Below are 27,440 nucleotides of genomic sequence, written 5' to 3' on the forward strand. Positions count from 1 at the left end.
TCACACTGTTGGGAGAACCAGCCTTCTCAATATTTCTGCTGGGGTTTTTCTTTCCCCCCTCTCAGAAAACCTGTTATTTCCTGCTAGCACAGTGGTCTCACTGGCTTAACTTGATGGCACTGGCATATAGAAGCCGAGACCGCCGTGCCAGCTGGATGAACGTCCAAACTTGGGTTTGCGAGAGCTGCCTAGCCAAGTAAAAAATTAGAGATGAAAAAGACCTGTTAAATAACCCAATCCCTTCCGTAGCCGGTGCCAGAGCATTCCTCTGGTGAGAGCTTAGACCTGGCCGGCTCCAAATGACTTTAACAATGTGCCTTCTCACGCTTTTTTTGGAAGATGGGGCTGTCTCTTCAATTTTTCTTTTGGTAACTTTTTTGACTAGAATTTTTTTAGACCAGCATACCACTTCCCACTTAGTGTTATGGTTCAGCTACAGCAAACCCATGAAACGAGCTATTTTCAGAGTCAATGTAAATGTTTGGATGACATTTCAAGTACTTTATTAACCCAGTCATTCCCGTAGTGTGTCTAGATTGTGGGAGAGGGAGAGAGGACCTGTGTGGGCTTTAGAGACAGACAAGTGCAGTTAGAATCATAGTTCTCCTTAATTGGGGGTTTGTTATTATCATGATTGTTGTTTTCAGTATCTGGCCTTTATTAAATGCTTTCTGTATGCCAGGTGCTATGGTAAGTACTGTCCCAAAGTCCTTCCTGCTAGCAAATTTATGAAATTGGTACTATCATCTCTGGTTTAGAATGGAAAGTTTAGCAGGTAAGAGTGGAGGCTCTGGAGTTAAATTGCCAGATTAAAATGCCAGCTCAGTTGCTGATGAGCACTGTGACCTCAAGCCTTTCAATTAACCTCTCTATGCCCCGTTTCTCCATCTGGAAAATGTGGGTGATGACCATGCCTGCTAGGTTATTTTGGGGAAGAAATGGGTTAATAAATGTGAATTAATCAGATCAGTGCCTCGCAAGGAGCAAGCCCTTGAATTTACACAATGTTGATGAGAGGTAGATGGAGAAATTTGCTCAAAGTCACAGAGCATCCAGATTTATTTTTTTTTTAAAGATTTTATTTATTTATTTGACAGAGAGAGACACAGCGAGAGAGGAAACACAAGCAGGGGGAATGGGAAAGGAAGAAGCAGGCTTTCCGCCGAGCAGGGAGCCCGATGTGGGACTCGATCCCAGGACCCTGGGATCATGACCTGAGCCGAAGGCAGACGCTTAACGACTGAGCCATCCAGGCGCCCAGAGCATCCAGATTTAAACTGCAGTCAGTTCTATTCCAGAGCCCACCCAAATGATTAACCATTAGAATACCCTAGTGTGGCCAGGAGACTTTACCTCTCTGAGCCTCAGTTTTTCTCACTGGTAAAATGGGAATAATGCTGTATCTCCTTTATAGCTGCTGTGAAGATTAAAATGCAATCATATAGGTAAGGGCACTATTCCAGAGCCCAGCCCAGAGCTAGGGATCAATTAATAATAGCGATTTCTCCATTTCTACATCCAGATCTCTAGAATATATGTATGTATGTATCTGTGTGTGTATATACGCTTATATATATATGCCTGTTATGTATAATGAGTTGCTATGTAAAATGACTTACTCTTTAAAGTTTCTCATGATATTGGAACTTCGGAATGGCTCAAAGTGTACTTTTATGAGTTTACTCCCATTTAAAAGAAGAATTGGATTGTTTTACTAGATAATTAAAAACAGTTTCCTTCTTAATAAGGTCTTACTCTGTTCCGATGGTTTGGGGTATGCCTTTTCTGGATTTTTAAAAGGAGTTAATCGAATGGTTAAGAATTGCCTAAATACTTTTTCTTTCACAAATATAGATTGACCAAAATTTCAATTTTTATATCACAGAGAGAAGAGACAGTTACAACATAGCAGACAGAAATGTGATGGTATGTTTTTGCTGTTGTGCCTTTTTTTTTTTTTTTTTTTTTTTGGTGTGTGTGGGAAAGGGTGTGATGTCATTTTGTCTCCACCCCCTGTGAGTAAGCCCACAGCAGAGCTAAGTGCAGCCGCCCGCCTCTGTCACTGGGAGACAGTCCACTTAAATGCAGTTCCAGGGTTGCAGGACGCCCACCAGCATCACTCCCCGTGCGAGGTGGCAAATACAACATGCTCTCCAGCTTGGGGTGTCTACTTCTCTGTGGAAGTATTGCACTAGCCCTGGGAAATGCACAGAAATTGCCAAAAGGCAAGTAGCTCTGCTGTTTTGTGTTTTAAAAATAATTTTTTAAGAGATACTAGTTTTTAAATGTTGATATTAAATGTGATCTACTTTACCAGATTGGGGGAGGGGAATACAGTTCTTCTGTGGAGAGTCAAAAGTTCAGATGTGTGAAGGAGTGCTTAAACTTTTACTTTTTTTTCCCCCCTCTGTTACTTAGTTTTCTATTGAATCTCTTTAATGCAAAAATGAAGACCAACTTCTTAGGTTTCACAGCTGTTCACAGCAGCTTGAATGCTATAGATTCAAACTATTGTATTTGTATATTGAGTCATATGTAGATGGGTATGGCAGTCTATTAAAAAGACTTGTTTGGTGTTTTTTTTGCCCTTCCCAGAGACTAAACCAGTACTGGCTTGAGGTTTAAAAGAAGCTAATTCTGAAACTTTGGATGGTGTAAACCTCACGCGTACTTGCTAACTTGGGGGTTGAGGGACGCTAGGCAGGGCACACCAAGGTAGGGTCATGTGCTAATTTGTAGACCCTTCTCTCCAGGGGAGTTTGGAAGCGGGTTTGATCTGCTGGACTGGACACTCCCCCTTTTCCTGGCTAAATTGCTCTCATTTTAGTGTTGGTATTTTGTTTACAAATCCCATCAAAAGAAAATTAAACATTCTAAATTTAGACCCTAAAAATCTTTTGCGCCTATCAGCACCACCACAAGAGCTTGCCTCTCTCCTATCTTTGAACATAAACATTGCATGTACTTTTTTGTTTGTCTGCAGAGGCACTTTCTAAGCCAACTCCAGGTCAGTGAAGGCTTTTTATGGCTGCAGACTGTTGTAGTCAGCAGGGTTATGAAAAACAGGCTGAACTTACTATACAGTTATGATGGAAAATATTAGAAGTAATGCAGAGCCACAGGCTTGTCAAAAACCTGGTGTGCACAGAATCAGAAAGAAAGGTTGTTAGTGTCAGAATATCCAAAAGATCCTTCCTAGGTCCTCCCTTTGGATCGTTTGTTCCAAAATCATCTTGTCCCAAGTGAAAACTGTTCTCTCCTCAGTGTGGTAAGTGAAACTTGAATCTAGAATGTGAGGGCTGGAGGATTTAGCTAGTTGATATTTCACTTGGTGATGTAAAAAGCAATAAAAGGGGCTGAGTAAACCTTCTTAACTCTCATCAGATAATTATGCAGAAATAAATAAATAAATAAACAAACAAGCAAATAAATAAATACAAACACATACTATTAGACCTTTTTCTTCTATTAAGAAGTTTGTTTCTTGATCAAGGTGAAAGTGTTTAAGTAAATCATTTAGGAGGCACAAGCATTTAGAATTAATTGTTCCTCCTGCTGAAATATTTAACAAGGACACATCATTTGAGAGAAAATGGGTTTTTTCAGGCTCAGTACCTACAGATGGTTTTATTTTACCTCATATTCACTGTGTAGGGATGATGGCCATAATTTTGTTACTGCAGGCTTCTGCAAATTCCAAATGCTTTAATTATCATGTTGCAATCACTGGATACAAATCTCTTGACACAGTTTTCCTTTATTTGTTGTGGTTAAAAGAAAAGTTGCCCAAAATGGCCACAAAACTTTGTCTAGTTCTTTGCACTTTAATTTGAAGAATTTTCATCCAGGTTTTCTTTGTAATTTTAAGAAATATCTGTAGCTTTGTTGTTAAAAAGCCCTGTCAAATTAGAATAATTGTATTATAAAATAATTGGCAGTCCCCTTGTCTCTGGTGCTATGTTTTTCTTTATAATGGAAGCTACTAAGGAAATTTCTTTTAGCTGAAGTCACCTTTCTCAAACTGTGTTCCTAGAATAGGTGTACTGACCTCAAAAGGGGGTTGGGCAGGCATCTGCTCTCCACCCATAACTTCAGGAGTGTTCGTGCTTTGTCGTCTTTTGGGGAGTCCCAACAGATGTGAGAATTTCACAACGTCTGAGAATTACTCAGTAAAAAAACCTGCCCAACATTTTTAACCCATTGTTTCTCAAACTCATTTGACTAAGAATCCTTTCTCTAGTGAAATAGCTCTAATATCTTGCTGGGGGCTTGTCTTTCACAGGACACCTTTGGGGAAATGCTGAGCTAAACAAGAACAAGGTGGGGAGGGGAATAAAAGGGGTTTCTATTCTTTTCCTTCCCACTTTAGAGTTAGTTTTATATCATCTGTGATTTAAGAAGAGGATAGGATTTTGCAGCTGGACAGGACATTAGTGGTTGAGTGGTTGCCAGACCTTTTGATTTATGAACTAGTAAAAAGACAGATATACTTTCACTATTAGGGTTCCATTAGAGAGGACATACTTGAATTGTGTGAGGATGTTCAAAGAGGAAACAAAATCCCCATTGTTCATCAAAGCAAGCCATTTTAACATATTTATAAAATAAATGAATTTATACAAATAAGTCTATTGTTTTTATTTTTCTCTTTTCACCATGAACTAATGAAAATTTCATCACAGGCCACTATTTGGGAGCCACTGTCCTAGCTTAACTATTTATTTTACAAATGAAGACACCCAAAGGCAGGAGGGTTAGTAACTTTCCCCCATCGATGGCGGAACCAGGACTGGATTCCAGTCAGAAATTCATGTCCCGCCCTGTGAGCAGGCTTCTCTACCCCAGACCTTACGAGTTACATTATGCGGTGTATGTGTGAATGCTACCCTTCTCGTGAATACAATTTTTCCTGCAAATATCATATCCATTATCTTAATCTTCACATTTTCCCAAGAACATATCCTATACACACATACACAAATTACTGTATTTATATATCTGTAAAGTTGTCACATGTAGTTGATATATATATATATATATATATATACACATATATATATAGTTGGCTATTTATAAGAAAAATTATTTGTTAAATAAGATATCATTTTCCCCTTGCCTTATGCCTATTTGCATACCTAGTCACATACTTTGTTATAGAAAATAAGATTTTGGGAGTCTTTCTTACTTTTCAAAAGCTTAGAGTAAAGTTAGAAACTATTACTAATGGATCTCTTCTCCTCTCTACCAGTTAATGAGTATGTGTTTTGGCAAATCATTTACCTTGGCTAAGCCTCATTTTTCTCATCTTCAAAAGGGGAATAATGATAACTATCTCATAGTGTTTTAGAATTAAATGAGATGAGATATAATGTTAATTGGGTCATAGAAAAATGGATCAATATTTAAAAATATGTACACTGTAATTTGTGATCTTGTGTCCACACTGACAGATCTCTTGAAGGGCAATAAATGTAGGTGTCATGTTCTTGGCAGAAAGGTGGGGCGAAGGAGTTGAGTGTTGCTCTACAGACAATGAGAGAAGACATCTCCTGGACTCCAGCCTGACTGTCATCAACCAATGTTTGATTGTCAAGATCAAACATTGCTCTTATCTGTGGAAAGCTGCACTTTTGCCTCAGGATCAGCTTTCCCTGGGTGTTGGTAAGGCCTCACAGAGCTTCCTGGAGAGATCGCCTTGTACTTGTCTTTCAGGAAGAGAATTAAAGCCATAACATACAGGCCCTGAGAAGAATCACCACATTGTTTTACACTTTTGAAAGCTCCTGTGCTCCAGCTACCTCTTGGAATCTTTATTCTTGGCACCACAGAACTTTTCTTCCCTCATTGCATACCAGGCTAAGATAAAAACCACAGAGAACAATACGTAGTGAAGGAAGCCAACAAAAGCTCATAGTGGGACATGAGGGGCTTGACATACCTCTCTGCAGAAACTCCTGTGTGCGGAAGACCGTGATCAGCCAGCAGGCGAAGGCTACTATTTCTAGCTAACACTATCAGTCCTGAGGCACGTGTGAGGAAAATCACAGAGGAACATCCAAGATACAAGTGTAATCAGATAGCCTGAAGGCATAAGGCTCTTGGGCGCGACTCTTGGCATGTGGCTGAGCGAGGAGGCTGCTGGCTTTTTGCCTCAGGTTCTTACCTGACAGGGTAGAAGTCACTGATTCCAAGGACAGAAAACAGGGGCGGATGGTAGTAATAACAATAACTCCATAGTTACTAATAACTCTTCTCAACATTTTTGAGCTCAGATTGCCTGTGGTAATTCAGGGCTAAATATCTTTAATGTGGAAAATCTAAATTCTCAAAGCTCCCTATTAAGCAGGTATTCTACTATTCTTGTTTTCCAGAGCATAAAATTGTTTTCAGAGTGCTTAAGTGATTTGCCCCAAGTAACACAGTCAGCAAATGGCAAAAGACTATACCCTTAATTTCTGTGTAATATCAGTTCCCTGCTTTATGTGAAGATATGCTAATTTATTCAAGTAACAAATCATATTCCATGTATATGCAGAGCACTGAGGCTAGGAGGGCACAGCTTGGCACCTGTCTTCAAGAAGCTGACCAGTTAATGGCGGAGATGGGGATGTAAAGAAACAATTACAATAGAGTGAGATTATCCTCCAATTTGGGTGAAGCACAAAGAACTTTAAGAACAGCCAGAAGGACCCAATCTAGCCTGGAGGGATCAAGATTTAGGAGAGGATAAAGTACTTAAGTAGAGGCCTAGAAGACAAATATAAATTGGGGCAAGCAAGAGGAGGGCTGAGAGGTGAGGGGCCTTCCCAACAGAGGCAGCTGCATGCCCAGACCCCAGGCCACCCCCTGCCCCAGGTGCCTGTGCTCAGCAGGTGTTAAAGTACTCAGAGAAGAAGTCAGGATTGGGAAGTCCGCACAGGATGCAAGTGTGTCTTCCTGGTCTCTATCTGCCCTGAACTCCCCAAAATTGACAACAGTGAGGGAGTAGAAGCCTGTCTTTGGACAGGAGGACTCCCATGTCTTGTTCTGTAAACTTTCCCAGACACTTACCTGGGGTCTGGCTCTCGCTCTCCATGGATACCTCCCAATCTCACTTTGATAAAATTTCATGTATCACTCCAGTGGCCTAGTCCATTTCTCCAAAAGGTGATTGATACTTGCGAGGGACTGGAGAGGATCTCTTTAATCTTAGCGTAGGGATGTTGGGGGGGAAATAGTGCAGAATGCCAAAGAAGCCTAGTGGGTAGGACTCTGCTTTTAATAAGTGATATATATTTATGTGCTGGTGTCACTGTGGAAGGGTACACTGGGGACAATGGCTCCCCTGCTAAAAGGAAACCAAAAAAGTTTGAAAACCATGGGAGAATTATTTTCACATCTTTGACAGGTCTACAGTTTCTTGGCAGTTTTATTGAAATGTTTGTCTATTCAAGTGGTGTTTCTTAAGCGTCTACTAGGTAGAACTGAATGAGATCCAGCCCTTGCTATAAAAGTAACTTATATTAAGGATGTAAAAATTGATTAAATATAATTTGTTTTTATGCTGAGACTATCATGTTTAGAACCCAAGGTTTAAAAATAAAGTTCCTCTGTGTTCATTATACATTCACTGGTTTAGTTTAGTTTTGTAGACGGCTATATCAGACTATGAGACACTAGACAGTAAGGAATCTTAGCTTCTCTCCCTCTTTCAAGGTAATGGGGCACAGGGGAACAATTGAGAATAGAAGAATTTATCTATACTGTGTCACAGAAAAGACAGCTAAAATGTTTTTGTAGGTTCATGTGAGTTGACAGAAAGTTTGTCTAAGACAAAAGTAAGTTGTCTAATAAAGAGAGGGTCATTCAGGAGATGTGACCCACTGGGACACCATCCTCAGAAAGATTTTCCTTTTGCTTGTTTCCTGATTATCATTATAAAAGGAAGAATGTTAAAATATATAAACTTAAAGTGTTTTAAGAATACATGTAAAATAAAAATATAAATAGGATACCCAGAGTGAGAGATATTAGAATAGTAAAATAAAAATGTAAAAATAAATAGCATCAGCTAAAGAAGGAACATGCTAAAAATAGAAAAACAAGGGTTTCAATACATACATTCTGTTAAAATCACATTTAAAGAATATGATAATGGGCATCCAGATGGCTCAGTCGGTTAAGCATCCAACTCTTGGTTTCAGCTGAGGTCGTGATCTCAGGGTCGAGTCCTGCATTGGGCTCCACACTCAACGGGGAGTCTGCTTACCCTCTCTCTCTCTCTCTCTCTCTGCCCCTCTCGCCACTCATGCACTCTTTCTCTCTCAAATAAATAAATAAATAAATATTTTTAAAAAAACCTGTTTAATAAATAAAAAGAATATGATAACAACCGTATTACTCTATAACAGGCATGGTGTTTAATGCTAAGTGTTTAGATAAATTATCTCATTTTGTCCTCATGCCTATGAAAGATATGTTATTATTTCTCCCATTCCACAGATGAGAAACTAAGCTTAAAGAGTTTGTTAGTTATCTGTTGATGCCTGACAAAATACCACAAACTCATCAGCTTAAAATAACCCACATTTATTATCTCACAGTTGCTGTGGGTTAGGAGAATGAGTCTGGCTTAGCTGAGGCTTCTCCTTGGGTGTCTTTCACAGACTGAACAGAGAGTTGGCCAGGGCTGGGACCTCATATGAAGGCTGAACAGAGAGTTGGAAGTTCTTGTGCTTGTTGGTAGAATTGAGTTTCTTGAGGAACACTGGCTGTTGACCAGAGGTCACGTCAGTTTTCTTTGCCACATGGGCCTTTCTATTATGGCTGCTTGCTTCATCAAAGTGTGCAAGCCCAGATGAATCTGCAGGCAAGATGAAAATTATAATCTTACGTAGCCTAATCATGGAAGTGAAAGCCTATCACCTTTTCCATATTCTATTGGTTAGAAGCAACTCATTTCCTGTCATATAAGGTGATTACACCAGAGAATGACTACTAGGAGAAAGGGATAATTGGGGGTTGTCTTAAAGCCTACCCACCACAAAATGGTCGATGGCTGTTAGGGTCATATAGCTAGTAAGTGATATAGTGGAACTATGAATATAGGAAATCTAACTCCAGAGAATATACTGGTTTGAGCATTAGCACCCATCCACTTCCCATAGAATTTAGCCTTTAGTGGCAGATGCCCATTAGGCACACTGCCAATTTGTCTCCCTACATGGTTAGGGTCAATTCTAGGAAATTGCTGAGAATAGAGATAAGCGCAAAGACTTAAGAGAAATATTGAGGACACAATTTTCTTTCTTTTTTTTTTTTAAGATTTTATTTATTTGACAGAAAAAGAGGCAGCGAGAGAGGGAACACAAGCAGAGGGAGTGGGAGAGGGAGAAGCAGGCTTCACGCGGAGCAGGGAGCCCGATATGGGGCTCAATCCCAGGACCCTGGGAACATGACCTGAGCCGAAGGCAGACACCCTATCATCTGAGCCACCCAGGCGCCCCCCGAGGACACAATTTTCTGTATGCAAGAATCCAGTCAATGCCTAGATTCCTCTGCTGATTTCCTCCGTGGCACATCATATGTGGTCAGTCCCATGTAGAGGGATATGCAAAGTAAATTCTCCCAAATAGAAGCTCTGTTTTTCATTGTAAAAATTAGATGCCACCATCTCTCAAACAGAAAGAGAAAACATAAGACAAAGCAAAAATTTTCTTTAACAAAATAAATAAATATTAAGAAAGTAGCCCCTATTGAGTTGATGACACAGTCCCCATAAAATACGCTTCTGAAGCGTCAGTGGGTGGTTTCTCCAGTAAATGGAGAGATTGTTATAAGGTCAAATTAAATTTGCATTTGGAGGAAGAAAGTATAGTTGTATTAGTAGATGTGATGGAGACAACTGGATGAACTAAAGGAGGTTCTTTCAGATCCTTTTTGCTGTTAATAAAACAATTCTTCCATATGCTCTAAGAATCAAAACAAAATTTAGGTTGTACACAGGATATATTCTTAACATATCTAGAACCCTGTAGAATGTTTAATACTAGAGTATCCTATGTGTGTGTTTTTCTCTAGCCCACAGTCTCATCTTGTGTTAGGATTTTCCCAAAGGACTAGGAGGTACATGGTAAGAAGGGTAAACTTCGTGGTTTCCGTCTACTTTGTTGAAATTCTGTGGGCAGGAAGACTGAATCAGGGCTCACTCTGCCACTCATGTTAGCTTGGGATCCCCACCAAGAACCTTCCACAGTGAGAATTTTACAGTGTGTTGTAGGTCCCCTGCTCTAATAAAACCCTGACTTGTATTCCCAGTGATTTTGATAGAAATTTGGGAACATTAAAGCTAGCCTGAGGTTTTTAGTCTCTTTTGGCACTGTCAGCTAATGTTCCTCCCTGTGGAATTCTGAAAAGGAGGTGAAAGATGTGATGCCTTCATAGAAAGTTTATTATTGTTCTCTAGTCACAGACTATACAACTAAAGTCTACACATTAGAAAACCAAACCAAGTCCACCCATTCCAAGCACCTGCCGGTCAGATTAGAAATTAATTTTAGATAAAGTTGAGATCCAGTTCAAGCTTCACTGATGATATAACAATACAATGTTTTCTTTGAAAGTAAGTTTAGCTCTTGGGGCATCTGGGTGGCTCGGTCAGTTGAGCGGCTAACTCTTGCTTTCAGCTCAGGTCATGATCTCAGGGTTGTGAGATCAAGCCCCATGTCCAGGTCTGCACTAAGCATGGAGTCTGCTTGAGATTCTCTCCTGCTGCTGCCCTCCCTCTGCTTCTCTCCCCGCTCATGCTCCCTCTCTCAAAATAAATTAAAAAAAGGTATTTAGCTCTGAGTACAAATACTGTAACATCTATCCTGATAGTTGTAACCCTCGCTGCACATTAGAGTAATTGAAAGTTTTCAAAAGTATCAGCAGAGCTGTGCTTCCCTACTCAGTTATGATTTGATTGGCCTGGGGTGGAAGAGTTTTAAAAATTCCTCAGGTGGTTCCAATACGACCAGAGTTCAGAACCACCGATCTACAGTTTTGAAAATTTATATGTGTAAGTGCTTGATAAATCTTCCTGGATGAGGGCAGAGTAAAATTTAAAAGTTAGAAGTAAAGCATTTTGCTATTGAGGTTTTAACATCAATTCAAAGATGATTTTTATTTTTTTTTCTGCTTGTTCTAGAATTTTAAAGCCTTATTTGGAAAATTTTTGAGACTCCCTTCTCAAACTACATAGAACAAGGAAATGTTTAAAATTGAGATTAATATTTGTTTTTGCTATTAGAAAATAAGTGCTAACCTCTACTTTTATAAAATCTTAGAAACTAGATCTGAGAAACTACGGTTGATTGTGTTTTTCGGGACTGGACTAAATTTATTCATTCTGTTATTCAGTTAGCATTTTTAAAAAAATCAATATTAGGATTACAAAGATGAGTAAGACATTTCCTGCCTTCAAGGAGTTTGAGAAAGTTGTATTTAAAATTTGGCCACAGAAAAGTAATTTTCTTCTAGGTGAAACTGTTGATGTCTTAATTCTTTATCCTTATTTAGCAAAAATTTGCAAGAGTTATGCTATCCCATTGTGTTGCCATGCACTAGCTTTCAGAGATATATATGTGACAAAAATGAATTAATGTAATATATTAAGAAAAACAAAGCACACCATGATCCTAGTTAATGCAAAATGAAGTTAAGCAAAGGTACAATGAATTTCCCTATTAGATTAAAGGTCCAAGTTATATAAATCACCTTTGGAAATGGTGATTTTTCATGTTTACCATATACGTTCCAGCTCATCTTCTTTCTGTTTTATGTTAAGGATAATTTGTGAGCACATAGGATGGCTTATAATCTGAAACGTCTTTGAAATGTATTCCACTGGATTTCTAATAAAACAAAGGGTCTCTCCTCTCTGAGTGGAGAATAAACCCTTGCTAGCAAAGCTTGGGGTATTTTGCTTCCGACAAGATGCCCAAACAGTTGAAGATTTCCTTTCTCCTTAAATGCCATTCTTTGATTTTTCCATTCTGATAACTGATAAGAAAACATTTTGGTTTTCCAAGGGCCCTGCTGAGAGTCCGCTGTGCGCGTGTGTGCATGCAAGCCCTAACAGGCCTTCCTTTTCTGAGAGCAGCAGATTCTGTCGTTGAAGGAGGAGTTTGGGGCAGCTGCCAATGTCATGCTGGCAGAGAACTCTGGAATTCAGTCCTGTTACAGATATGCCAGCAGGGGATACAGGTCAGAGTTTTCTTCTCCTTTCCCTTTCCCAGATGGAGTTAAAGCCTCTCTAGGTAGTAAGTGTAGGACAAGGTATCAGATGATCTGAAGAACAGCCCCTCCTTCCCTCTGCGGGCTCATCCTCTTCAAACACCCAGTGATCCTGTTGTCACAGAAAAATTCCCTAATTACTCATATTTTTACCAGAATTAGGAGGAAATGATGCTGGCCATGTTATTCCATTGAGGTTTAGTCTGGAGTTTCATCCTGAATTGAAATGGCAAATACTGGAAAATAGCAACAGGGGCTAGTGGGCAAAGTACAGGAGTAAATGCGAGTCTGGTCAAGTGACCTGACCTTGCTGAAATCAGATCTGCTTCCCTGAGGCAAGGGTATAAGAAAAACAACAGTTCTCTTTTTAGCTTCCACTGATCAATAATAGTAGGGTGGCTTTAACGGTTTGTTGTTGTTGTTGTTGTCTTGGTAGTAACTTTCTTAACCTAAGTAAGAGGGGATGTGAAGGGGATCAGTCAGTTAAACGTCTGCCTTCGGCTCAGGTCATGATCCTGGGATCCTGGGATCTAGTCCTGCCTTGGGCTCCCTGCTCAGGACTTCTCCCCCTACCTGCCACTCCCCCTGTTTCTGGTGTGATCTCTCTCTTTCTCTCTCTCAAAAAAAAAAAAAAAAAAGAAAAGAAAAGAAAAGAAAAGAGGAGATGTGAAGACCAGATGCATTTTTGGAAAATCCTCTAGCCATGGCAGCTAGAGGAAGACCGCCTGGATGCTCTGGTCTCCCAGACCCTTCCTGAAAGGATGCTGAGCTACCAGAGTCCTCCACTGCTGGATGGCAGAGTTTCCTGGGCCTGGGCCTGTAGTGGGTCAGCTGCACAGTGACACAGGGCCTGAGGAGAGGAACCACGGCACTGTGGATTTTTTAAGCATAATTCTTGTCATCAGCATCCTGCTCCTGTTCCTTTGTCCAACACTCTGCAGGGGTTTGGAAGGCCCAGATCAGAGCAGATTTACCTTTTATTGTGAAAGATTTGGGAGCATGATTGTGGTCCTTGGTCAGTTTTATCCCCACATATCCTTGGGATGCAGTTCTGGGTGACTTGAATTTCCCCTGGGTGCTGCTACCCTCTGTCTAGCCGACTCTCAGGTACTGTGCTGGTCTGATCAACCACTTAATGAGATTTTTTTTCCTGCCCTCTTTTTTTTGTTCCCAATCTTCCTTTCCTTTCATTCTCCTTCTCTCTCCCTTTTCCTCCTACTACCCTCCTTTCCTCTTTCTCCCTCTGTCAACGCCAAAGGAATCCTCAGAACATTCTGCTGGCTTCCACCCCCAGCCTTTCCTGCTGGCCACTTGGATGCTCATTTTCACCTCACAGCTGACTCTATTTGTTCAGATACAGCAGGAATCATCCTTTTGGAAGACAATGCACACTTCATAATTTTTTTGAGGGGACAGTGGGTGTTTCTGTGTCATGCTAAATGTTCCACCTGACTGAAAATATGGTTTCCCACTCATTTATCTTGGCACCAGCAAGCTTGCAAAAAACACAGATTTACATTCATCTGATAAACTCTGTGCCTATCAGGTTGGACAAACCATAACTGTATATTAACACCACAGTTCATTCTTAAATGGTTTTAAAGAAGGCCTAAGTTATTACATCTCTTGAATTATGGCAACAACCAATGCATGATAAAAGCCAGATACCACGGTGATATTTTGTAAGGTCACTTTTCTATTTATTCCTGGATTTTTGTTCCTTTGTAGTTGTTGGGGTTTAATGTTTTGAAGAACTTGAAGAAAACTTTGCTGTTTTGCAGGGGCTCGTTGAGTTAGAGGTTAAGTTCATAACCATGTTTCTCTTCATTTCACTGGTAGCCAACAGTTCCTTGAAACCCGAGTTTTTGTCTCAAATGTCCCCATAAAATGAGATCCCCAAATTGGCAACTGGATCACAGTTGCAGGCATTTAATGCCATTTCAATGTGCCAGTCTCCCTCTTTGGTCTCTGTTTCTCTGGCTCCCCCTTTGCTTTGCTATACTCAACAGATGCCTTCCAAATCTTTCTCTCTTTCCAGGCTCCTCTTTTCCGCTTTCATGTCTTTTTCAAGTTCTAACCCTTGTGCTGGAAGAACTCCAGTTTCTCTGTCACAGAAACTTTATATATTCTATTGGCTTCTAGACCTTTTCAACCATGACCTACAGTAATAATGACTAGTGAAAAAATATATATAAAATTAGGTTTCCAGGTTCAGGTGTGGGTGCTTACACATGTGTGCCATTCTGCATTATTGTGCTGGTTCTCCTTGAGATGCTAACCAAAAACCAATAAATATGAAATAGATGAAAGACCTAGAAATGGGTTAAACTTGGTGTGGTGCACCACTGATTTTTGATTGATTAACATACCAGTATTACTGTGGTTTAGGTTTTGCTCTTATATGGAACCATCTAGTTGAAAAATCTTTATGAACAGTCTTTCACTGGAGCAGTGATTATTTTTTTAATCCTGTTTTGGAAAACAGTAACTCAAATTTTAAATATTGATATTACAACTCAATCTCCAGAAAGACTGATAAAAATATCCAGAAGTCACTTAAGGAAGTAACAATACTTCATACTCCTGGTTAGTCAAAATTCCTTCTCCACATGCTCTTGGCAAGAAATCTCATTTTCACAATTTTTCACCAACGTGTCAGTGCTTTTTCAAATACTTTCAGGTGCCTTTTTCAGCTCTTTACAAAGAACACAATTTAATTTTATAATCCACTAAATTTGTCAGCTGAATTGCATTATATGACACTTGTTCTTAATCGGCCATTCATTCTAAGCATCTGTTTTCACTTATGTCAGAAAATTAAGACAAGTATTTACTGTAGCGTTTTCCAAAGTCGTCATAACCCATGCTCACATGTCATCTGTAAGGTTTTGTGGTATCCCAGAAACATCCATTTCAAACATTCTTTTTCATGGCCAGAGTTTCATAGGCCACAAAGGGACCACAGGCGTTAACACTAAATAAACTTCCTGTAAATTATATTATCAAATAATTTAAAAGGCATTAAAGGATAAGCATTAGCAAAGGCAAGATCTTTTTAGGGATATTTCTTTCTAGGCACTTTCTTATTTTGTGAGAGTGTTTGTTTCTTCCTTTTTTTTTTTAAGGGGGAGACCATGTACCTCCATTTAACTGCTTTGAAACTAAAGTCTCTCTCCCACTTACTCTTCCTCCTTTATGGTACTTGCATCCTATATCCATCCACAAGCTCTGGTTGTGGAAGATGTGAATAGGAAAATAAACCTATGAATTTTGTTTTATTGAGACACAGCTGTTTAACAAACCTGGGGATAATAATTCTCAGACTATACTGAAGAGCAAGGAATCACTAAGAGCAGTGGTTTTCAAGCCTGAATGAGTATCAGAATCATCTGGAGGGCTTATTAAACCTCAGCGTGCTGGACACCATCCCCAGAGTTTCTGACTCAGTGGATCAGAGGTGAAGTGGCCCAGAGAATCTGCATTTCTCACAAGTTTCCAGGGGCCGCTGGTGCCACTGGCCCTGGGACCACATTTTTGCAAACCACTGACTTAGTCAATCTCTTAAGTATACAGAGCCCTACCTTCCCCATCCCCTCCCTTCATGCCCACTACCCCTTACTACACTCACACAAGATTCTGATTTAGTAGGTCTAATAATTTGCATGTTTAGCAACTATCACTGCTGATTCTGGTGAGATTAATTGTGTATAGAGAAATAATAGTGATCTTTTTATATAATCAACACCAAGTACTGAGACACTAATTCAAAGAAAGTGGTTAAGAGCAACTTAGCTAGCTTATTATAGCTCTATAAACTTGGAGAACCCATGGTTTCCATTGTTCAGTATAGGATGCAGGTCTGCAGAAAAAAAATTAGCTTGAGACAGTAAGTTCACCACTAGTTCTTGTGATGAACTTCTGTCTCCCTTTATACCTAGAAACCACCTTTTTCCATACCTGGCTGGAGCTTTGAGCAGCATTCACCATTAATGTAACCTTGTTTGGTAATGAGTAATGTTTAAAACTGGGGCTTCAAAGTTTTTGGTGACATGAGATACTAGTGAGAGTCATTCGCTTGTGTATATATCTATCTATCTATCTATCTATCTCAAAGTTAATGCTTAATATTAGCCCTCTTTGATCTCTGTTAAGAGCCATATGTCTAAACAGATGCCTTTTATTAGGTTAGAATTAGGATGTATCAGGTAAGTGGCTAGAAGGATTACCTCTGTGCATAGAACATGCAGAAAGGGCTTTGAGATGGTTCTGAAAAATCTCAAACTTCACAACTAAGATGTGAACACAGTTTGTTTTAGGCTCTTGGTTTTGTTGTGGTGCAAAAAATTTAAATGTGGGAGTATAGTATTCAAATGACTGACCCTCAGTGGTCTTCCTCTTTTGGTATTCATGCCTTTGTAGAGTCCCCTTGCATACTGAAACATGGCTGGCCTATTGTCCATTAGCATACAGAGGAAGTGAAATGAAGATGTGTGACTTCTGAGGCTAGGTAATAAAAGACATTGCAGTTCACATCTTGCTCTTGATCTTGGATCACTCAAACTGGAGAAGGCTTGTGGAGAGGACCACATGAGAAACTGAGACTTCTTTCTCCTCATAGCCAGCACTGATTTGCTAGCCATATGAATGCACCATTTTCGAAGTGCATCCTCCAGCCCCAGTCAAGCCTTCAGATGACTGCAGCTCTGGTCAATATCTTGACTGCATCTCATAGAGATTCTGAATTGTAACTACCTAGCCAAACTGTCTCCAAGTTCCTTCCTGACCCACAGCAACTGTGTCGATAATAAATGTTTATTGTTGAAGTCTCTAAGCTTTGGGTTAATTTATTATGTAGCAATAGATAATTAATACAGAGAGTACCTTTTTACTGTAATTTAAAGGATGATTTAAGTGGAGTAAAAATAGAATGAGAAATACAGATCATTTTATTTATTGGCATATGGCTTTGATAGGCAAAAGATAAGTGGAAATAAATTCTGGAGGATAATTTTTAGATCCATTACAAAAATACTGGGCATAAATGTTGACCAAAGAGTGATTGAAAACAATATGTGAACAAATATCCTTCTAAAGTAATCACAGAAAATGTTTGATAGTTTAGAGCAGTTTAAAGACCATGTCTTCTGAAGACTTAATAGATGGCCTTGACTTTCATTCCAGAGGCCATTTCAGGACTGGCCCAAAGCCAAGGGTGAGTCTGTACTGGACATGCTATCATTTAGGAAAGTTGACCTGTGCCCAAGAGAGCCTAAAGAGAACCAGATCAAGATCCACCCTGTAGCTGACCTACACCCTGGATTCCCCTGAGGAACAAATGGGCCTCCTGGGACAAAGTTGGATCAGGCCAGGCTTTTATCTCCTTAGCCTTTGGCCTTGGCTTTGACCTCATGCTAAAGTTTATGTCATGGCATTCTTCATTAATTATATTTTCAGGGTAGGCATTTGTGAAATTTCTTGTCTCTTATAGAAAAACATTTTATAAGCACCTAACTAATGTTAGGAGGAATAAAGATATAAAGAAGAATAACAGTTACCATTCCTGAGGAGTTTGTATCCTAGCAAAAGAAATAGATGAACTAAACAGGATACTACATTGTAATAAATGCTCTTAGCTATATCTGACCTCTAGTGTGACTTCATTAATGAATGTGATTAGTGCTTTAAGCTGAACTCATTTGCTCCCTTCAAAAATACCATTGTTTATAAAATGATTACAAAGAAAAATCAGACACTTCTCAGCTGCTAAGACCTTATTAACAAAGCAAGTAACAAACCATAAAATTGGGTAAGCAGTTTCCATCCAGTTGGCCTGTTCCTTGGCCAGTCAATACCTGGGTCTCTTGGATGATATAGGTCACAAGAGATGAGGAGTCTTCCTGCTTAGTCCCTCTCTCCAGACCAAATTCCAGTCTAGATCCCGTCTTTTTTACTAATGTGTATCATCATTCAAGGAGTCACAAGGCTCCATGAAAGCTCTTGCTTTCATGCAGGTTCAAGGCACCATGGACTTGATCTTCCCAGAGTGCCTTATCAGAGTTGCCAAGGAAGGGCTGTTTTAGCAGTAAAAATAGCTCATTTCCTACCACTCCTTTATCCACTGTTGATGAACATACCTAATTAGGTAAAACATTCAGGGTTTTGAAGCAGACTTGAATTGTGAGAGATGCTGTGGCAAAGAAAAAAGTCAGGGAAAGCCAAAAAATTGAGTCAAATCTGAAACCATCATCCAAACAGGCAGTGTGCCACTAGAAGAGTCACAACTGTGACTAGAGATCAACTGTTTTAGAATCCTTTTCTCACTCTGTCCTCGGAAGTGAAGGACCCCACGTCCTCACTGGCTCTTCTTTTCCAAGGTGGCAGGTGGCATTCACTCCTAAGTGACTTTGCTCCTTGGACTCACATATTGCTTTAGGTTCTATTTTGTCATCTTGGTTTACTGTTTTATTACAGTATAACACAAAAGGGAAGAAACTTCCAATGATTAAAGGCTTTTATCTACATTGAAATGTAAACATTTTTCTTTCTCAGTATCTTTCCCTTTTTTCTAAGATAACATGATTATAACCATATTCTTTAAGAAATTCTCTATACTGTTTTTAATATATCTAATTGTTAAATAATCTTGGGATCAATATGTTAAAAGTAACAAACTTCTCATAAAACAGAAGAAATAGTTTGCCTAGACTGTCTGCAAACAACTTGCCTGTTGTATCTTAGAGAAAGAGAATCTCAAGCAGCATCTTGGACAGGTTTTCAGGGTCGTGAGATGGAGCCCTGTGTCGGGCTCTGCACTCAGTGTGAAGTCTGCTTGGGATTCTCTCTCTCCCTCTCCCTCTCCTTCTCCCTCTCCCTCCTTGCACAGACTCACTTGCTCTCTCTCTCAAATAAATAAATAAAGTCTTAAAAAAAATAAAATATTCTTTAGTAGTTATAGCTTAATCTAGAGGATAGGCAACTTTCCTCTTTCCTTCAAAATTTAAACACACCATGGAAGTTGTCTCTGTTTCCTATTTGTCTACCCTTGTTTCATCCAATCTGATAAACTTTTATATTTTGTCAATTTCAGTCAAGATATAAAGCATTTTTATCACACCGGAAAATTCCATCATGCTCCTTTGTAGTCAATCTCTTCCGCCTACTCCAAGCCTCTGACAATCACTTATCTGATTCTGTCTCTACATTTTTGCCCTTTCGGAATGTCCTATAATAGAAGCATGTATTTTGTAGACTTTTTTGTCTGGAGTTTTTCACTTAGCATAGTGCTCTTGTGATATATGCACATTGTTGCAGGTATTAGTAGTTCTTTTTATTGGTTGAATAGGATTCCATTATATGGCTGTACCACTATTTGTTCACTCACCAATTGATGGACTTCTGGGTTGTTTCTAGTTTGGGGCAATTATGAATAAAACAGCTATAAACATTTGCTTATACATCTTTATGTGAACATATACTTTCATTTCTCCTGTGTAAATATCTAGAAGTAGGATTGCTTTGTCAGATATTTAGTATATATTTAGCTTTATAAGAAATGCCAAACTGTTTTCAAAGTAGCTATACACTTTTTATTAGCAAACTGTGAAGATTTCAGTTGTTCCATATCCTTGCCATAGCTTGGTATTGCCATTTTTTTTTCTTCTTTAATTTTAGCTGTTCTAATAGGAATGAGTCAGGTAAGTTTGGAATTTATACCTCAACTCCTTAGAAACTTGTTCATACTACTAGGCATCTTTCTTTAAAAAAGTATGAGATCAATTTTCTTAGAAACCACCATCTTTTCTAAAAGATAATAGGTAAATAAATTTGCTGAACCCACTAATTTCTTATTAGATAAGGTAAAATATTGGAATTGACTATATTTGCCTGGCACAGAAGGAACATTCAATGAAGTCCAATCTTATCTCCTTCCCTCTCTATACCTTCTATTCATGAATCATCATAACTCAAACTCAAAAAACCTAAGTTGAATTGTCATGTAGTCTTTGCCCCTTTCAGCTTCAAAATTCGATTTCAGCTGTTTTTCATGTTTTATTTAACGACTGTATGTATTTATTCATTTTAGAGAGACAGAGTGTGAGCAGTGGAGAGGCAGAGGGGGAGGGAGAAAGAGGGGGAAAGAATTTCAAGTAGACTCTGCACTGAGCACAGTGCCCAACACAGGGCTTGATCTCATGACCCTGAGATCATGACCTGAAGGGAAGACAAGAGATCATGACCTGAAGGGAAGACATTCCGTTCCTTGGTTGTATGCTTAACCAACTGAGCCACCCAGGTGCCCCTTTCATATTTTAAAAGACACACTTTGAAAGAGAGTGCTCTGGACTGGAAAATGCTGAGTAAATCTGGGCATCCCATGTAATGGGTAAAGGAAAGCCTTCTCTAGATCCATAACTAGGTGAGATTGGAGAAGGGGGTATTAGGCAGAAAAATGATCACTAGACTTGGAAATAAAACACCTCAATTTTAGTCTTTACCCTGCTTCTAACCGGGTGGGTGACAGTGAAGGAAATAATTTAGTCTCTCTGGATCTCATTTTTCTCACGATAAACCATGGACCACAATACAATTGATCCTCATTACTTACAATAGTTATGTTGTATAAAGTTGCTACAAACACTTTATTAGCAAAGATTGAGCTATTCCTTTTAGGGGAAATACAGGGTTAGGTTCCTGAGAGTCTCTGATCACATTTTTGTCAGCCAATCAATATATAACCTTGTTTTTCATATGTTTCTGTTTAAAGACAACTAATATGATATATGTTGTTGATTCATTAGCATTGAACTCAAGCCAACCACACTATAGCTCATGCCTGAACAGAACTTACCTGATTCCCATATTTTATACTCTGTAAGGCCACAGGACAGCCCTTCAGCACTATGCCTGGGGGCCATTTTAAACAGTGAAATCACCAACAAAAAGCACAAACATGGAAAAAATATAGCACTAAACAGACTGTGTAAAGGACGCATGTTTACAGTCTGAGAGCTGAAACAAGGAGGCAGAGTGTTGCCCTGTTCAGCTTCAGCTAGAAATATGCACATCAGGTAGCTCAAATTTTTTGCCTCTCTCTGCATGTCTACAAATGACCACAAAAGTGCTGCAGGTATTGATTTTGGGGTCATAAATAAATTTTAGTGAGTAGGGAAAATTCATCGAGTCTGCTAATAATAAAGGTTGATTGACTATATTCTCTACTCCTGTTCCATAGGGAGTATATTGTTTCAGTGAATGGACATGGCGATGCTGTTATGATAGTTGAGCATGAGTGTTTCCTCCAGCCAAGGCCTAAGAAATCTAGTATTTATAAGGAAAAAAAGGAAATCTTAATACTAAGGTCTCACTGGCCCTCAAACACCATAAACAGATTAGGAAGCCATAGAACTTAATGAAACTTAAAAATATGCATTAACATATGAAGATAACATCATGTTGAAGAGCCTTGACTAGCAAAAATAATAACTCCATTGTCTGATTTCTTTAAGGTGGGTGAAGGCTTGTTGGAACCTGATTGCTTTTGTGCACATTTGCAGCTGCCTTGTGGGATCCTTTTTAAACTACGTGGTCATCTGTCATTTGTCTTGGCCAAGAAAGTAGTTTTCACATCTCAAAGGTGCTTTATACATATTTGCAGTTTATTTGTGGATTCCTTTCAGTACAGATAGATTTTTTTTTCACACAAAAATTTGATTTTGCTTGCTTTAATTTCTATGGTGTCAGTTTCATTTTCTAAAATATAATACAGATGTTTTAATGGCAATGCTAGCTCTATTAAATCAAGGAAACTCTAACTACATGGATGCTTTGAGCTATTGGGGTGAAATTACTGGCTTGCAGAAATGTTTTTGTGGGAATCTGGTGCTTAAGGGGATGACATTCCATTCCCAGTTGCCCTCCTTTCTACCTCTTTTTTGGAAGGCACGCCCTTCTCAGCCCACATTTCTATGATTCCTTCACTGACAAAGTGCTAGCTGAGTTGACTGGCAAGAACCCTCACACCTCTTTTCTGTTTTAATTTCCATTTTAAAAATCTATTTTTAGTGACCTTGTTCTTGATCTACTCATTTAAAAAAAACCTGTGGTTTTGTCAGGAGGAAGAAAGACAAACATGTTGATAAGCAGATGACTGAAATTCAACTTCCATTGACATCTGTTAAACTTCTACCATATATCAAGCTCTGTACTTGTCAGTTATTTCCATTTTTATTGTGTTATACAATCCTATGTTTTAAAAACTGGGAGGAAAATCCAGAATGGGTGGTAGGCATCAACATGCCTTTGGGGCCCACCCACATTCCTTTTCTCCTCTCCGGAGCTTAACACCTAAAGACTTCTATTGCCCCACTGAAAACTTGTCTTCTCTTTGCAATGCTTTCAGCTCCAGACTATCTCATCTGTCAAATTTCTCTAGTATTGCCCTATTCCTGCTAGCCTACTCTTTGAAAATAATCTCATATTCTCATTCGTAGTAAGGTATTAATAGCTGGTAACAGCTAAATGTCTTAGTTCTCTGAAACATTTGGCTTTATCTAAAGATGCTTGTGTGAATAAAGCTTTAATGCAAGAGAAGCTATCTTCTTTAATGGGAAGATTTCCACCAAGTAGGATTTGAGGGGAAGAATTTATTAAAGCAAGAAAGCCCTCCTTACGTCTCTTAAATCGTGTCAGATAAGCAGCAACCTATTCTGTTTACATGTTCAATGTGTCCCGGAAAAGGCATCAAGTAATACCTTCACTATAGAAAGTCCTGAATGTACTACAATGTTTGCAGGGAACTTGCCAGGCATGTTGGGAGAAGGCTGTATATTTAACCCACAAAATGGTATCAGCAACCACCAAAATTTCTTGAAGCAGTTATAATTACCAAGAAAGCAGCTTTAAGGTCTCTTTCCTTGATGAACTCCTTGGAGTAACTCACTCTTTAAATTATGATTCAAAAGAAAAATTCTTGGCATGGAGCATATGACATGAGCACCTGTGATGGGCCACCTCCCAGTCGTTTTGTTTGGGTACTGAGATGGAGAGTTACTTAATGACAGCAGGGACTTCACAGTTCTCCCAATCTCCTTTGCCTACATGTCATCATCCACCTCCCCCACTCCCTATGGAGGGGAAGCAATATTACAGGTACAGAGGAAAGCTTCCAGCACAAACTGCTGAAAGGCACTGCTCTAGGAGGGTGGGATAACAAGCTAGGAGCTCAGGAGCCCTCAGCCCTAGGAGAGGGAGACAAGAGGGGCCATGTAGCAGCACCTGGATGGCACAGACAAGAGAGGTCTAGTCAAGTGAAAGTCTGGGCACTCCCTCTAGAGTGAGTGAGAACAAGTGAATTTAATAAAAGTTTCTGGACTCCAAGTTCTTAAGTTCTTTTAAACAGTTGAGAGAGGCAATATAAAGACCTGCTAATCTGGGTCCATATATCTCTAAATGTGACACTACTCTGCAAGTGGATACCTGAGTCAGGCTTCATGTGCTGGTCGTTTTTTTTAGTGGGTTTGCTTTGGAAGGAACTATAACTACTTCCCTGGATGTCCAACTAGACATGCCACTTTTGACAGAAGCCAAAACCAACATATGTCAAAGCCAAATTAATTCTAATTTTGACACTGAGCATTGTTATGGAATAAGAAGCCCAATTTCTGCTTCAAATCAATAAGAATTCATTCAACAAATACTTAATTTCCTTCAATAGCCTAAGTGCTATTGGAGAATGGGTATGGTTAAGAGTGCCTTTGCCTTTTTTATAACATAGACTTAAACAGCTCCAGAGGCTATTGGCCATCCAGGTGTGTGACCATAAGGGAATTCAGCAAGACTTTAGAGAAATGGACAAGATTTGGCTAGATCTGTACCCGATGGAATACCCCCATGTGAGTACTCTTGAAAGAAATGCAGTAAATCCTTATGTAATCTGAAGTTTGTAAATAAAGACCAGTTAATAATCATTTAATTTGAGGAATATTTGTAATACAGCTTTTTGTTTGAGGCTAACTTTACATGAGCAGGGGGAACAATACATCCTTTTTTAAAAAGAAGATACTTTTTTTAATCTTTAAAAAATATTTCCTTTGCTGAGATTATTAGGGATTTCCTCTGACGTTTGGCAAATGGTTTATAAAAATGAGTTAACACCCTCAAATGTAGAAACTTCCTACTCCACCCTGAGTGTATTCCAGCAAAATCCATTCTTCTTTTTCTAAAAAGCATGTTTTGTTTTGTTTTTCTCTTCTTGATGACATATATCTACTTCTCGGTTTTAAGCTATGCCTTGAGATTTGAAGAGCCTAGAGTTTCTCTGCCTTTCTTTTCAAATGCACATTCTTGGGACAAGTTGATGTTCTGAGTACAACTTTTATTATATATTGTGATGGTTGGAGATTTTTTTTTTAAGTTTATAGTAAAATCCAGAGTCAAGGATCTGCTGCTGGCCATGTTTATGGAGTGCGCCCGTCTCTTTGGTACTCGGCTCTTGTTCTCTGTGCATGGGGCAGTGGGGGGAGTGTGCTGTGGGGCTGATTGGTAGTCAGGAGGGTTTCAGTTCTGGCAGAGCCACTTGTTAGCTCTAGAGCCCTACATTAGTCATCTAACCTTACTTGGCCTCAGTTATCTCAGTTTTTAAATGAATATGTTCTACAATCTCAAAACTCCTTTCTGTCTCTAAAATTCAGGGTGGTGCACTCTATAAGTAAGATAGGGAATTGCCTGCGTGGCTCATTGCGGCTGCATGTGTGGGCGGCTTGGCGCTCACTCTAGTCTGTGACTTTCTTGCTTCATGGTTTGCATCACTAAGGCTATGTCTGTCTCTCCCTGCCCTTTGTGTCAAACGCTGGATCTGCGTAACATGAGGCACGAGTGACTCTGCTGGCGCACTGAGAATAAATAGATTACTCCTGTGAGTTTTAAAAAGCTCAGCAAATCCCAAAGGGAATTATGCCTGCAGCCCATGTCTGCAGGAAAACTCACAAAGGATAATCTGTATTTCTTTTAGAGCAGCAAATCTGAGATCCCCAAATAGATCATTCAGGATTTTTTTCAAATGGGATTCTGTAATTCAAAGCTGTATATTTTACAAATAGAATAATAGGCTGGCAATGTCTTCTATCTGGGTCAGGTATGGTCAGATTGTCCTATTAGAACTCTCTGAGCTCATCCATGGGACCCTTTGCCTCTATCTTTCACCACAACCTTGTCCTATTTTGATACTAGCCCCAGCCATCTGATACTTAGCCCCTTTCCAATCTCATTCATTTTAGTAGAATTCAAAAAGTTATATGGCTACTAACCTAGATAACTACAGCTTTTTTTCACATGTGTGAATGTACATACTTATGAATACTAGGCTAAACTGAAAACTGTTGGCTAATTGCAGATTAAAATATTACCTTATTAAATGTTCACCGAGACATTTGTATTCCTAGACTAGTATAAATAAAATTTAAATGTCAACCTAGTTGTAATCATTCAACTTTACTGAACTGTTTTTGCAATGATTGAAATCAGAAAATTGCATATGGACTTGAGTATAGAACCAAAAATTAGAATTGATTATTTTTATTGTATATTCACAGGATAAATTGTCCTTTGCCATATTGGTGCTCCAAGAGGTGAAGAAGTCCAACATATCTGAGGCAGCATTAATCTCAAATAACATTTGGTTTAACAAAATTCCAATATAGCAATAATTTAATCTGTCCCTTGGAATTGATGGGAATCAAATAGGATTTGCCCCTACTGGTCATAGAGTTCAGAGCCCAAAACCCCAGAAGTTACACAGTTCAAGCCTTTCTTTTCACAGATGAGAAGATTGGGGTGTAGGAATATGGTTCCTAGGTTTAACCATGATAACACTGCTAGTCAAGAACAGAACTACATCTGCTAAAGTAACTTTCCCATACCTGAGTAATCTTTAGTATTGTTAAAAAAAAAAAAAAAGCCTTACAAATTCTAGAGCTTTAAAATTCACTGCACATGCAACACTTGAGTTCCTTAGTGTAAAACCTTGTGCTCATCCTGGTGGGGGTAGGTGGACAAAGACATAGCATATGGTTTTATAGGAAGGTAATCATGAATATGAAGTCCTCAAACCTGATGTCTAAAATAATAGTTTATGTCTTGAAAGAAGAACAGCATTCTTAGAACAATCTATTCTATGTATGATGGGTTAAGGGAAATTTATTTGAGTCTTTCCATTCATAAAATTCCTCTAGCTTCATCTGTATTGTAGTTTCATACATTTAACTAAGGAACTGTATTAACAAATTACCAACTTTTCATTTGTAATCCAACTTTGTGATAATGAAGAATCTGCCTACATTTTTGTTTTTATTTAATTATTTTACTTTAGAGCAGGGATCAGCAAACTTTTCAGGGGAAGACCAGATAGTAAACACTTTAGGCTTTATGAGCCATATAGTATTTCTCATACTCAATTCTGCTATTTTCACAAAAACAGGTGGCAGACTGGATTTGGTCCATGGGCCACAGCTTGCCCTTTAAAGCATGAAATTAATGTTGCCTTATTTGTTTCACTTCACCAGAGAGAAGTTGGGAAAAGCTATGCTGTTAGATGAAAGTCTTGCCTGGTTTTCTAGATGATGAAGTTAGAGATACTGAAGTTTATTGATAGCAGATCTCTTGCCTGTACTCATAGTCCACACATGAAGTCATGGTTCTCCATTTGTGATAACAGCTGTGCATGATGGAAAAAATCAGTGTTGTGAGTCCAATGTGACCACTTAAGGTTGGAGAACAGAAGCATTCTCAGGCTTATAAAGTTGATCCTGCTTTTTTGATGTCGCTCTTTTAGGATTAAATTAGAAGGAATACTAAGCTAGTCACAAAACTAGACTTGGTTCATGGACATTTTTTGGCCCACCTTTGGCCTTTGGGGAAGTCCTCCTTTAACCTAGAGACATGACAGATGCATGCATTCATGCATTTGAGACACCTCTACAATAATGGTAGCATTTACCATTTGTAAAGATAATTTAGAACACAAAATTGAGCACACTGAGGACAGGGACTATGTTTCCCACCTGTGGTGTTTTGGCAGAGTCATGTCACTGATCAGGGCTTCTGCTAACTTCACCTGTTAGATCCCTAAGGCTCTTCCATCACTAACACATCATGATTCCATTCTGCAGAGCACCCAGATTAATGCCTGG

General features: G+C 39.0%; 1 protein-coding gene across 13 annotated transcripts in view; it reads left to right on the forward strand.

Annotated features, from left to right (window-relative positions):
* Positions 1-2,068: 2,068 nt before the first annotated feature.
* The window catches only part of LOC113916108 (ABI family member 3 binding protein), a 239,687-nt gene continuing 214,315 nt past the window's right edge, over positions 2,069-27,440 (forward strand). For all 13 annotated transcript variants that reach the window (XM_035722968.1, XM_027581964.2, XM_027581976.2 and 10 more), the window contains exon 1: positions 2,069-2,225. In XM_035722968.1, coding sequence (XP_035578861.1) covers positions 2,147-2,225 — 79 coding nt within the window. In that variant the 5' untranslated portion in view covers positions 2,069-2,146. The remainder of the gene's footprint in view (positions 2,226-27,440) is intronic.

Source organism: Zalophus californianus, chromosome 1 (assembly GCF_009762305.2).
Source record: "Zalophus californianus isolate mZalCal1 chromosome 1, mZalCal1.pri.v2, whole genome shotgun sequence".
Lineage (NCBI taxonomy): Eukaryota > Metazoa > Chordata > Mammalia > Carnivora > Otariidae > Zalophus > Zalophus californianus.